Below are 14,120 nucleotides of genomic sequence, written 5' to 3'. Positions count from 1 at the left end.
CATTGATGTGGCTGCATCACTGTAGGTGTTTAAACCAAGGTGTTGGGTATAAACCAAGGAGTGGGATAGCTGGGTTAAATGGCGGTTCAATTCCAAGTTTTCTGAGGAATCTCCATATTGCTTTCCATAGTGGCTACACCAATCTGCAGTTCCACCAGCAATGTATGACTGTACGTTTTCCCCACATCCTTGGCAGCATATCCAATTCATAAGCTTACCACTTTCATCACTAGGTTTTACTTACTGCACATATTAAATTCATTGGGAGGGTATACTCTGATTTCTCTTTTCCTTTCTGTGGAGAAGTAATGTATGATCTCATTGCAGTGCATTTATTATATTAAAAAGATGCAACATGTTCTTGACTTCTCACCCATTTCTGAGCTTCTAGGACAGGTAAAAAATAAAGAATACAATCCTTCTAATTTAGCAATTACCATAGCAACAATAATCTTTTTCAAAGAAAGTACACTTCACGGAAGAAGAAATACAATTGATTAACAAACATGAAAAAATATTCATCATCTCTAGCAATTAGAGAAATGCAAATCAAAACAACTCTAAGATTTAATCTCACTCCAGTCAGAATGGCAGTTGTCAAGAATACAAGCAATAAGTGTAAATAATAAGTGAAATATTCCCCTGAACATTTTTCAAAATTTCCTGTATTTCATATATAGAAATCATCTGTTAACTTCCTGAAAGGAAACTGAAAAAAAGAAAGGTCTTTAACCATTTTTTCAGTTGTTTATTTTTTTAAAATGTTTCAAAGCAAGTTGCATTTAGAATAAAAAAATAAATAAATCTGCAAACCTCTCTTTTTTCTTCTGCAGCCTTTTGGGGCCCATTCCACTCTTTGCCTCACTTTCTTTGTTTTTCTTTCTTTTTTAAAACTATTTTTCTTGTTAATCAAGATAAAATTCACATAAAAAAGTATTTTAAAGCTTATACTTCAGTGTTTTTTTTTTTCACAGTTTTATACAACCATTACCATTGTCTAATCCCAGAACTTTTTCATCAGCTACCAAGAAAAACCCATATGCATTACCAGTGACTCCCCAGCTTTGTCCTTTCCCTAGTCCCTGGCAACCACTAATCTGCTTTTTATTCCTATGGATTTGTATGTTTTGGACATTTCATATAAATTGAATAATATAATATGTGGTTTTTTATGTTTGACTTCTTTGTAATTTTTAAGATTCATTCATGTTGTGCCATGTATCAACATGTATCATTTCCTTTTTTAAGGTAGAAATAATGCCACATTCATATGTTGATGAGCATTGGGGTTGTTTCTACTTTTTGGCTATTGTGAATAATGCTCCTACTCATGTACAAGACTGTATGCTTTTAATTCTCTTGGCATATACTTAGGATATACTTGATATGTACTAGGTACAGTAGTTATTCTAGGAATGTATGAGGGGTTCAGTTTTTCTCCATGTTTGCCAGCACTTTTTGTTTTTTCTTTATTTCTTTGTGCTGGAAACATTCAAAGTCCTTTCTACTAGCTATTTTGTGAGAATTGTAAAAAATATATATTCTGAATATCAAGCATGTGATGTGCAAATATTTTACATGTTGCCTTTGGGTTGTCTTTTCACTTTCTTCATAGTGTCCTTTGATACAAAAACATATTTAATTTTAATGAAGTCCAACTTATCTATTTTTTCTTTTGATATGTGTGATTTTGTTCTCATATTTAGCTCTAACTAACTCTGAATCTATAGTTTCAACCTCTTGGTATATTTAGGCTTCAATTTTTTTTTCTTTTAGTAGTCTTTTTTCCCCTTCAAATAATTACCTGCCCTAATGACTTGTCCTTTAGTCCTTGCTCTATAGGTTATTCTTGGGAAGAAAGTCAAAGGCCATCAGTTCTAAGATAGCTTTAGATTGTAAAAAAAAGTTGTATTGTCCCTGGTGGAGAATTATATGGCAATTTTAGTAATTAAAGGCTTGGGAAATAATGTTTTAAGATTTGGAATTTGAGAGAAAGATGGAGTGAACTTTATATGCTCAGTATATCTGGGCAAAAATTTTGTTACTGTCATATAACATTAATTACCAGTATATGCTAAGACTGAAGTTTGTAAGGATTAAATTTGAAAAAGTCCCTTCCTTGTCAGCATTACTATTTAGCCATTAAGTCTAGACAGGACCTAGGTAAATAATTGAAAGATTAAGGGTACACAGAATCTAATAGAGTTGACACTTGAATAAAGTATTTGATGACTCATTGGACAAAGAACAGTCCTTGAGTTTGGGACAAACAAAAGGAAACTTGAAGTAATCAAATTGAGTCTTTACCAAACTGCATTCATGAAAGTTTTCCTATAATTAGCACTAATTCTTATACTATTGAAGGCAATGATTGTTGACATTCTTTCATGAGATGTTATCTTTTAGGGTTTCGAAACTCTACTAACTTTGTAGGTACTTGTTTTTCATTTTTTATAAGGATTGTAGAGAGTTGTAGGATTAGGTTAACTGTTCCTCCACCCCTCACTTTATTTTAAAAAACATAGGGTATATTTTTTGTTTTGTTTTGTTTTGTTTTTCAAAAACTAATGCATTTAAAATTTAAAGTTTCTTTAATGATAACTCTGATAGTCTCACTTTTCAGTGTGAATTGTCTTTTTAACTTTTTAAAATAGGTATTTCAGTTCTATTATCCCTGTTTCTGATTTTTAGAATATTTAACATTATGCAAAATATGTGTACCTTTTTTCTACTTTGTTTTAGATTTAATTTCAAATACCTATTTTATCCTGATTTCTGTGCGTGTGTCTCAGAGAAGAGGGGAAGGGGAGGGAGAGGAGAGAGAGAGAATGTTCTTATTAAAACTAGGCCATAAAATAATTTTACTTTTAGAAATTTATCCTAAGGAAATAAGAAATGAGCTTAATGAAATTTCCATAAGCTCTTCCAATTCAGCAATATTTATGATAGCACAAAACTGGGCATGGTGTTAAAATAAAACATGAAGTGTTGGTTCAACAAATTGTGGTGCAGAAAGTCATTCATTGAACTATTTGGCAACCATTAAAATCATGTTACAGGAGATTACTTGATTTGGGAAAGTGTTCATAATATGGCAAGTGAAAAACATAAATTACAAAACAGTGTGAACAATGTGCTCTTAGTTCTTTATGAAAGGTACGTGAGCATAGAATAAGACTTGAAGGTTATGTACCGAAATATTAACTGTGGTTGTGTCTGCCTGTTAGGATTCTGAGCAGTTTTTCCCTTGAAGGAACCATCTATTACTTTTATATTTAGAAAAAAAATTTTTGAGTTTATATGCTTTACTGCTGACACTTTATAGCTTCTTCTTGCTTTTTAAGTTATATACTTTGTTGCTTTTCCTCTTATTTCAGTGTTTAACATAGTTTTCCATAATACTAGTGTATCTCTTCCTAGAATCTTATACACACAGAGAAGACACCAGAATCATTGTGTTATGATAAGAAAGGTTTGATTCATGGTTGGTGACTTTATTTCCTTGGATTATATTTTTGAGCCCAGTGTTATTTGGCCAGTTGTGATTTGCAATAACAGTCTGCAGTTTCATTTATTTATTCTATCAAGAACTAGGTCTGTGTGATAGAAATAAAAGCTTATATTTTCTGAAAAGGATAATGCAATTTACCAGCATTCTTTTGTCATATGTTGTAGTTTGCTAGGTCTGACAAAACAAAATGCCACAGATTTGGTAGCTCAAAAAATAGAAAATTTTTAAAAGTTCTGGGGGCTCGAAGAAGTATGAGATCAAGGTATTGGCAGGTTGTTTCTTTTGAGTTCTCTTGGCTTGCAGATTACCACCATCTTGCTACCTCTTCACATGGTTGCCTCTCTGGGCATACATGTCCCGTTTTGTCTACCTATGTGTCCCAAACTCTTCTTTCTCCTCTTCTTCTTTCCCCTCTTCCTCCACCCCCTCCTCCTCTTCTTCTTCCTCCTCCTCCTTCCTCCTTCCCTTTTTTTTTTTTTTTTTTGGTGGTACTGGGTATTGAACCCAGAAGCCCTCTACCACTGAGCTACATCACCAGCCCTTTTTATTTTTCTATTTTTAATTTTGAGATATAGTCTCACAAAATTTTCCAGGCTGACCTCAAATTTGCAATCCTCCAGCCTCAGCCTCCTGAGTAGCTGAATATAAAGCCACAGTGCTTGGTCTTAAACCTTTCTTCTTTTAAAGGCACCAGTTATTTAAAAACCACCTTCTTAATGACCCCATTCTGACTTAATTACTTCTTCAAGATCTTGTCTTCAAATAGAGTCACATCTGAGGTGCTCTGGGGATTAGAACTTCAACATATGAATTTGGGAGGGGGGCAATTTAGTTCATAATGCTATACATAATTTATACTACATTTTAATGACAAAGTTAAAGTAGTGTTGATAATTTTTATAAATTATTATTAAAACATTCTAAAGTAGAATTATAGCCATAAATTTTATAAGGGAGAATGTAGAAAACTGTAAATAGATTAGCATCAATTTTTTTTTATATCACCAATGGAAAAGTAACTCAAACCCTGTGAATTATTGACATATAGGTTCATTTCTATTTGCAGAGTACTAGCTTTCGTAAGTATTACTAAAATCAATAATCAAATACTTGAAGGGTTATCAGGAGAAGAGAAATTAGAACTAATTGAGATAAGATTAGTGGGCAAATGCTACAAAAAAATTTACCCACTGGCCTTTAGAACTGCTTGTTGATAAAATGTGCAGACCTGAAGTTTGGTTAGTTCTTTGTGAATGAAATTCTGAATTTGTTGCACTGTCTTAGGGGAAATTTATGTATTGTTGAGTGTGGTTCTGGAAGGTTATTATTTTCCTTTGACCCTAAGGTTCACATGTAATGTGTGTTCATGTACATGTATGTATCTGATTTGATCTTTAAGACCAAGACTTTACCTTTAGGTAACTAAAATAGCAATGATTTGTTAAAAATTATTAATAGTTTAAGATGTTCATTAATCATCAAGAAATGTCATAGCATTAAATATTATGAAGACTACATTTTGTTTTGTTTTGTTTTTCTTTCTCCCTCTAGTGGACAGAAAATATTTCAAAAATAGATCATGGAAGGGTTTATTGGTATTGGGTACATCACACACACATAGTCTCAGTTTTTTTAAACATTGGAAATATTAGTATTTCAGAATCATTAAAAAAGTTCTTTATTCCTTTGTAGACAGAATAATGGATCCTTGAATGTTGAAGATGTTCTTACCAGCTTTGACAATACAGGAAATGTCTGTAAGTTATGTGCTACCTCGGTAGAAACATGTTTAATATTTTAAAAAGCAAATCAACAGTGTTCTCACCTAATGTTCTACTCACTAATGTGTGTGTACATAGAAACTTATTGTCTTTAGCTGCAAAATAAGTCTCATATAACATGCATACTAAATAGGATATGGCAGTTTTTACACCTTGTAGGGGTGTGCATGTAAGAATATAGATCAGAAGGAACAATGGACTCTCTAATACTGTTCCTTTTGTTTCTTGTTTCCATTGTGACCTTTACAGTTTATATCATAGAGGGACTACTTCTTCTTTTTGCTGTTTTTTGGATGCTTTTCTATTCCATTGCCTGCTTCTTTACAGATTAAACCCAAAACATGTTTTCTGTAATGCTAATATACTTTGATACTGGAGTGTTTTTTTAATGCAATATTCAGTATTATGAAATATGTTGACTTTTCATCTAGGCCTCCGATTAAGTGTTGACAGATTTCTCCACTGAGAAAATCACTTAAATAGTTCTAAAATAATCTTACATGATGAAAGAAATTAGATAAGAATATCTTTATGTCACTGACTTAAACAGCATATCATGATGAGAGAGCTGTGTACTCCTTCATGTTTGTTGCATATTTATCTTAAGATGGTGAATTAGTAGTGAACTATGACAATTTTGTTTAAAAATAGTAAAAATTTTTTTCAAAGGAAATTTCAAAACCATAACTACTTATTATTTAAACTCAACATACTTTGCTAAGAGTACTACTTTATAAAATGCATAGATATGAATAGAATAATGTTCAGTCAGTAATTTTGCTCTGATGTTCACTTTATGGCAAACTCTAGACTATATAGGAAAATTGTAGTTTGTCACAAAGGAATCTATAAATATTCTAAAATTATCCTAAAATATTTAACATAAGGCAGATTTCTTTTTCAAGGACAGTGACAGGTATATCTGTTAGTTTCTACATATTGACTCTTACTAAATTCTTTCCCACTTAGACGTATCTGTTTTTTATTGGAGATTAGGCAAGAATTGGGCAAGGGATGCTAATGGTGGTTCAGGAGACTTTCTTTTTCAGTTCTAGGATAATGTTAAATATAATTAAGTCATATATAATTTCATAACATGATCCTGAAATGTGAAATGCAGAATTTTAAATTCAATAATATAAAAAAAAGTTGTTCCCTGGAACTTGGTCTGAAATAGGGCCACTAGCTGGCAGCATTATATAAAATAAAAGTAATTTCCAGAAGGTCTAAATTATTATTTTATGCATGAATAATCATCTTATCCTTCTCAAATATTTTTTTCCCCATCATCTGCTCCCCACACGTTCCCAAGTTGTTTTCCCATTAACAAATGAAGAAGTTGAATGTTAAGGCCATTTTTTTCTACTGCTGTCTATTGTTTGTTAGGAAGGTTTGATATTTTGGAAGGAAACACATTTGAATCCTGGCTGAAAATTCATCTGGAAATTCATCTGAAACAATTTAAATAATCCCTGTGTCCCTCAGTTTTTTTCATTTCTTAAGACTGGCTATAATGTATACAAAGTATATAAAAACACTGCATTCCTTCAGAGCTGACACTCAATAAATGAGAACTATTATTCCTGGTGGTAAGTACATCTCAAACTTCTTTGACTTTATTATAATAAAAAGATAATATTCATAAATATATAGATAATTTTGTTTTATGTATTAATTAAAAATAAGTTTAAATTTAAAAAGATATTAAGAATTATTTTGATGTTTTGCAATAGAACTATGTTGATTGAACTAACAAATGAAGAGAACTAGATAAAATTATCAAAATTGTAATTAATTACAATGTTTAGTCATAAACGGGGTCTTTAAAACCTGACTATGGTCTGGGGTTGTAGCTCAGTGGTAGAGCACTTGTCTGGCATGTGTGAGGCACTGGGTTTGATCCTCAGCACCACATAAAAATAAATAATAAAATAAAGGTATTGTGTTCATCTACAACTGAAAAAATATTTAAAATAAAATAAAATGAGACAAAACCTGACTATGTTGCCAAGTGACACAAATAGTAACAAAAGTAAAACTCGTTAAAACATGCTTGGTGTAACTTTTAAATTTACTGTCTTTATTTTAAAGGAAAAATCAATACTGATGCTTTACTTAATTGGTAAAGCATAAATTTGGTTAAGTCCTACTCCAATAAAGTAAATATTGATTATAACTTTTATATAATCTTGAGCATAAAGTAATTATGATTTGAAAAACTGATTTTTCCCTTAATGCCTCAAAAGTTTGATTTTATTATACTAACAGTGGTATTGAGTTTGTGACTAGAAACCCCAGCAGAGGGCGCCACAATCACAATTCTGTCTCAGTACACTGTAATTTACAGAATAAAAATCTTGAATAATAGCTGTGTGCTTTCACCATATATACACATGAAGATATGTTTACACATTTCCATTTAATTTGTTTGTAACATATTTAATATACTCACTAATTAATATAATATAAAAAGTTGTATGTAAGAATATCAGTTCCTAAATCATGGTCATAATAGTATACTGAAGGATATTTGAAATAAGGAAAAAAATGTTTAATATTATGAAAATGGATAAAGTTGCCTATTTCAGAAATATGTTTCCAGGTTAATATCATTTATTTATTTATTTATTTATTTATTTATTTCTTTGCGATGCTGGGGATTGAACCCAGGGCCTTGTGCTTGTAAGGCAAGCACTCTACCAACTGAGCTATCTCCCCAGCCCAATATTACTTCTTGATAATAGAACAAATAACTAAAATATTTTAGGCTCGCAAAAACCTAATATGTGTGTATGTTAAAGAGAATATTTTCAAGATTTAGTAGAACTGTTATTCTAAATTTAAAAATCATGTTGTGATTATACTCATTGTAAAATTCAAAGAGAAAATGATCAATCTTACTTCCAGAGTTTGTTATGTCTTTACCAAAATTATTTGGAAAAAATTTCTGTAGTTTGGAAAACAAATAAAACCTCTTATTTTATTATTTTCTGATATATTTAACAATGAAATATTTTTTATATTTACTTTTATTGTTTAGAAGTATTTTTAAGCATTTGACCTCAAAATGGTTTATATTTTTGAGATATCCCTTCACTGCTTGAGTGTTTTTGAATCTTGAGGGAAGAAATTAAAGTGAATTTCATACAGATTTAGTCATTTCTTTGTAACAATTTATTGTTGTATAATATATGATCCCAATGTTATTTTTGGATATTTGCATTTGATGTTGTGGAAAACAACCTATTTTGAAAGTCAGCTTCCCTTTGGTTTATTTTTAGTGATAAGTATGCATATTTGAGTTTCCACTACTTGAGGACCTACTTCTTTTTTTTTTTTTTAATTTTTATTTGTTCTAATTTGTTGTACAGAACAGTAGAATGCATTTGTACATTTTGATAGATCATTAATAAATGGAGTGTAATTTCTCATTTTTCTGATTATACATATTGTAGCATCACATTGGTCATGTAGTCACATATGTACATGAGGTAATAATGTCTGTTTCACTCTATGAGAACCTACTTCTTTCTGAGGTATCAAAGCTGCTCTGCAAAGAGGATGTGCCTGCTATTCATTCATCATGCCTAGAAAGGGATGCCATCAAGCTAGGGAAAAGTATAGGATGACATCCTTCACCTCAAGTGAGGTACTTTGACTGCTTCTGTGTTTCAATTGACATGTCACTCAGATACCTCAGGAAACAAGAGCATTCAGCAGAGTTCTTGCTTCTGTTTTCTCTGTAGGCAAAATCTCCTTTCCAGCCAGTCTCTTTGACCTCTAATTGGAGAAACTCCATTATGCTGTCTCTTCTAAAGCCATTTTCCCTTTCTCCAAAGTTGTCTCTTTCCTCAGCTGAACTGAATTTGTAAGTTTGATTCTCCTTAGGGCTAATTTGATCCAAATTTGATTGTTATAGTATCTAATACAATTATTTTATATTTATAAAATCTCATCTCTGCTCAAGGGTACAAAAGCTTCATTTGTACATTTTTTAAAGCTTGTTATCCATTGTTTGATAGCAGGTACAAATGAGTTGCTACTTCTCAATTATTGTATGTTATATACACATATAATGAATATTAGACATATATATTGACTTCCTAGCCTTTAAAGGCTTATAAACTTATGATTTATATGAAAATATATCACATATAATATGCATATTATAGAAATATATGACATACATATTACAGGTAATATTATATATAATATAGAAACATGAAACATATAATATGTCACATATATAATATAATATATTTTATACATGTAATAAGTTTATAAGCCTTCAAAGGCTTGGAAGTCAGTAGTTGTTGTGTATTATTGCAATAACTTAGTGTTAATCAGGATACTCGGCTAATGTTGTTGCTTAAGTTTGGGGAATAGATAAAATCTCTTTTACAATCATTCTTTCAAAATTTTTTTCTCCTGACTGGACTATATGATAGGATCCTATGGTTAGTTGGTATCTCATTGTCTCCTGGACTAACCTGTAGGCCCTTTGCCTTTATATGTTTACATGTGACAATGGTGATTTTTTTTTTCTTCCCCTAGTAAACCCTAGGTCTCACCTGGACTCCCCCCCGCCCAAGTGGGGTTTTTAATGTACATACCTGTAATCTTTGTTTGATAGCAGAGCCTGTTTTGTGATGTATTTAAAATTGAGCTCTTTTGGACTAATAATCAAATATTACTGAAGGAAAGAGTCTTATTAAAATAAGAAACATTTTCCCTTTTTTATCTACACTTAAGAAACGAAAGATAACATTCCCTTAGGAAATATAGCCCAGGTTTTTTAGTTTTTCTGTTTCGTTGTTACTGTGTTGTATAGTTAGAGTCTATAATATTGGTGGGATTATCAAACCTTCAAGAATGCCGCTTGGATTTAGAAATGTTTTCCTCATCCAAAAAATAATATAAAAAATATATATACACACACACAGCTATACAACTACATGTATATACCTTTTTATATATATGTATCCGGTATCTCTTATTTACATATATGCTTTATGTCCTCTCTATATATGTAAAAGTTGAGATGCAAATGACAAACTGGTAATTATTATTTATGATATATATGCAGACAAAGATGTATTCCCATTATTGTATAAAGAACTTTTACAAATCACTAACAAAAAGAGAATCTACAAGCCAATAAGTAAAAGACAAACATAGCCAAAAATTAGGAACAGGTATTTCACAAAAGAAATACTGATGTTCTATAAATACATCAAAATGATTAATTTACTAGCAATTTGGTATAATTTTGCATATCAGATTGGTAAAGGTGACATAAGATAAGCAATAATCAGTAATCACTGTAAGGAGATGGACATGCTCATATACTTGGGGGAAGGGTAAATTGTACTTTTTCAGATGAAGTCTTGAAGTATCTTTCATCATTTTAAATATCCACATTTTTTACCAATAATTCCCTTTCTAAAAAGATAATGAAACCATTATACAAAGCTATGTGTAAAGGGATTCACTGCAGCATGATGAATAGCTGGAAAAAATGTAAATATTTAATTTTAGGTAACTAGCTAATTATGGATAATTCATTCAGTGGAATACTATATAGTTTTTGAAGATCTGTAAGACAGTAAAAAATAAGTACAATTTTTTTTTCTTTTTTTCTTTTTTTTTTATGGTGCTAGGGATTGAACCCAGGACCTTGTGCTTATGAGACAAACACTCTACCTACTGAGTTATATCCCCAGTCCAGTACAATCAATATTGTACTTAAAAATAAGTACAGTAATTATGGTCTTATTTCTACAAAATATGTATACTATTAAGTGAGTAGTTATGGTTAAGTATAGAACTGTGTCTTGGTGCTCAGTGTTTTGTTGGGGTTATCACTGTTTTGTACTTTTTTCTTTATACTTTGCTGTTTTAATTTTTATGACATGTATTGCTTTTATAATTAGAAAAAAAAACAATGTTACCTTCATTGTGCAAATATACTCATAAACTTCCAAACTGGGTGTTAATGTTTTTGATGAAAGCTATAATATTGCTTAGGATAGCACTATAAAAGGAACAATTCATCTAGAAGTCAAAAAATAGGAAACATTTTGTTTTGAAATATTACTTTTGTCCAGGGAGTCACAATATGGTATGGATTTACAAGTCTTCCTGTATACTTTATAAATCTCCCTATATAAGAAATCAGAGCTTGAGTCATTTTAACCTTATATTAGGTGGAGGGGGAGTACAAAGTACAAAAGTAGTCAGTGGCAGATTGTTGAGCTTTGGGCATAATTTTTAAGTTTTGTTAGAAAACAAATTTATAAGTCTGTCAGTGTATTATGTGGTTAGGATGCATGGTAATCAGCAGATTTGAAATTAGAGGAGACATCAAAGCCAGTAGGGAACTGGTGGTGTGAGCACTGGCTCTGGGTTTGGCTCTTGGTCCCTCTTTAGAATCACAACATACCTGTAGTCTTGGGTTTCTCATTATATGAGAAAATATTAGGTTAGGTTAGGTTGGTAGATAGAAGTTTCCCTAGCCATGTTTCATGATTTGACTTCCTAGTTCCATAGTTTCCAAACAGGACTTTTTTTTTCTTTTCGCTCAGTGTTGGGTGAGCATGCCCCTAACCCATCACAGAGTCCTTTGCATTTCTTATTACTATTCAAGCGGGAACAAATAGTTAGAAAATGTTTCTTTTTAATGCATGATAATAGAAGATGATCCTGTTGTAAAAAAAAAAAAAAAAGACTGAAACGTACTTTATCATCCTTTCCAGATTTATATGTATGACCGGTGCAACATAGTGAAAGATAGTTTATGTTTTTGTCATCAACCTACTGACTTCTTCCTCCTTTATACATCCTAATTTAGGTTTCTCCACATTTTAGCAGGAGATACACCAAGCAAATCTTTTTTTTCCCCCTAAGCAAATATGAGTAATACTCCTTTCTGTATCTTTTAAATAGTTGCATTACTTTTTCATGCCTTACAGTATTTGTCAGGGACTTTGTAAATATCCTATTAAATGATCTTAACTTTGTAAGGGGTGAAGAAACTGATACCCAGAACAAGGTAACTCACTTAAAGGTTTAGTATGTAGTCACACAAGAATTTAGAACTATTGTACTGTATTTTTTGAAGGTTGTATCTTTCCAAAATAAAGAGAAATGAATTTTAAAAATCATGATGAGAATTGAAAACTTTTAAGTGATAACTTGGAGGGCTAGAAAATAACTTTGGCAAATGGAAAATAATTCTGTGCAGTGAGTTGTGTCTCAGAGGAGACTGATTAAAGGTCACTGGAAAATGGGCTCTCTAGGGTTTCTGAAAGGTAGTTGACAATCTAATGGAGTGGGGATTTGGGGAGTGAGGATAGTAGAGAAAGAATGCATTTTCTTTTAGTCTTAAACCAAATGTGGGTTTTGTTTTATTTGTTTTTTTTTTTTTTTGAAAAGTGCTGCTTTTTATGACAATACAATAGTAATAATGATTTGTGTTTTTGCATAACCTTTTCTCTAAGGTATTTCTCAAGCTTATGGCCACGAGATATTTTAAAATTGCTTACATAAACACAAGTCACACAAAACTCAGCTAAAAGGGTATTCTTGTTTTAGCAAGATCTTTGTTTTGATCATGGAGAGCCTTTCTGCAGAGAATTGCTGTGGATATTTGGACATTGTGTCTATTCTTATGAATGCTTGATGTGAATAAAGTATTTGATGATTGAATGTGCCTCATCTTTTTTATATTCTTCCCTCTCATCTGTCACTTTCTACTCCCAACCCTGAATCTGAATATTTGCATTGTGTCCTGGGGAGGTGGGAAGGAATGAAAAAAAGTTTCAAATCATCCTATGTGTATATGTTTGAAAATGTGGATGAATTATGTATATTGTAGATGCTTCACATCCTTACATTCTGCTTGTTCTAGTATGCTGAATCAGGTGGAATCTTTGCTGCAGGTGGTAATTCATGGCTTGTCTGAGTCTTTGCCCTTTTGGGTTGTTGAAGGCCAGACTTGTGTGTCATTGCCATTTCCCAGGAGTTTCTGATAATTGACATCATTTAATTTCTGAATGAAAGGAGTGTAGAACTCAGGGTTATAACTTAAATATGTGTATGTGGGTGTGTATATGTATATGTATACATATATACTTACATACATATATATAAAGTATTTTAAATTGTGTGATAAGCAAAGAAAAAACAATTGAATTGTAGTTAGTCTTGGATTTTTTAAAATTTGAGTATTTGGTCAATTATTCAGAATTTAGTGAGGATTGGTTGGACTGTCATTATGTATAATTGGGAAATGGCATGTATTTGTGAAAACCATAAGTTCTTTGCTTCTGCTTATCCTCTGTCTTCCTTTAAAAGAGAAGTTAAAGTAATATGAAGTATGTGGGGAAGAGGATTGATTTATATTGCCCATCTGATTTCTCTTAAGTCCTACAGATTGTAGTTTGTATTGTGTAATTTAACACTCAATTATGTACCATATGTGTTAGCTATTTGTTCATCTTTTCTCCCAAAATAAAATAGAACACCTCTGATTGCAGGCACTGTGTCTTATACTTCTGCAATATTTGTAAAATCTATGGTTCATTGTCAGATGGTGTTAAAAGTCCATTCAAGCTAAGTGTGGTGGCACACACCTGTAATTCCAGCAGCTCAGGAGGCTGAGGCAGGAGGATTACAAGTTCAAAGTCAGCATCAGCAATTTAGACCCTGTCTCTAAATTAAATTTTAAAAACGACTGGGTTAAATTAAATTTTAAAAAAGTCTCAGTGGTTAAGCACCCCTGGGTTCAATCCCTGGCACCCCCACCCCCCACATATCCATTCAATTAA

At 31.6% G+C, this 14,120-nt stretch overlaps 1 protein-coding gene across 4 annotated transcripts in view; it reads left to right on the top strand.

The window, feature by feature from the left end:
* The window catches only part of CAMKMT (calmodulin-lysine N-methyltransferase), a 395,177-nt gene that overhangs the window by 24,112 nt on the left and 356,945 nt on the right, over positions 1-14,120 (top strand). For all 4 annotated transcript variants that reach the window (XR_013758979.1, XM_079109780.1, XM_079109779.1 and 1 more), the window contains exon 3: positions 5,204-5,268. Coding sequence is in view for 3 of the 4 variants with exons in the window: in XM_079109780.1 (XP_078965906.1) it covers positions 5,204-5,268 (65 nt within the window). In the remaining variant the exon portion in view is untranslated. The remainder of the gene's footprint in view (positions 1-5,203; positions 5,269-14,120) is intronic.

The sequence above is a fragment of the Sciurus vulgaris genome (assembly GCF_902686455.1).
Source record: "Sciurus vulgaris genome assembly, chromosome: 14".
Lineage (NCBI taxonomy): Eukaryota > Metazoa > Chordata > Mammalia > Rodentia > Sciuridae > Sciurus > Sciurus vulgaris.
The sequence above is the reverse complement of the archived record's forward strand: the minus strand, read 5'-3'. Positions and strand labels throughout refer to the sequence as shown.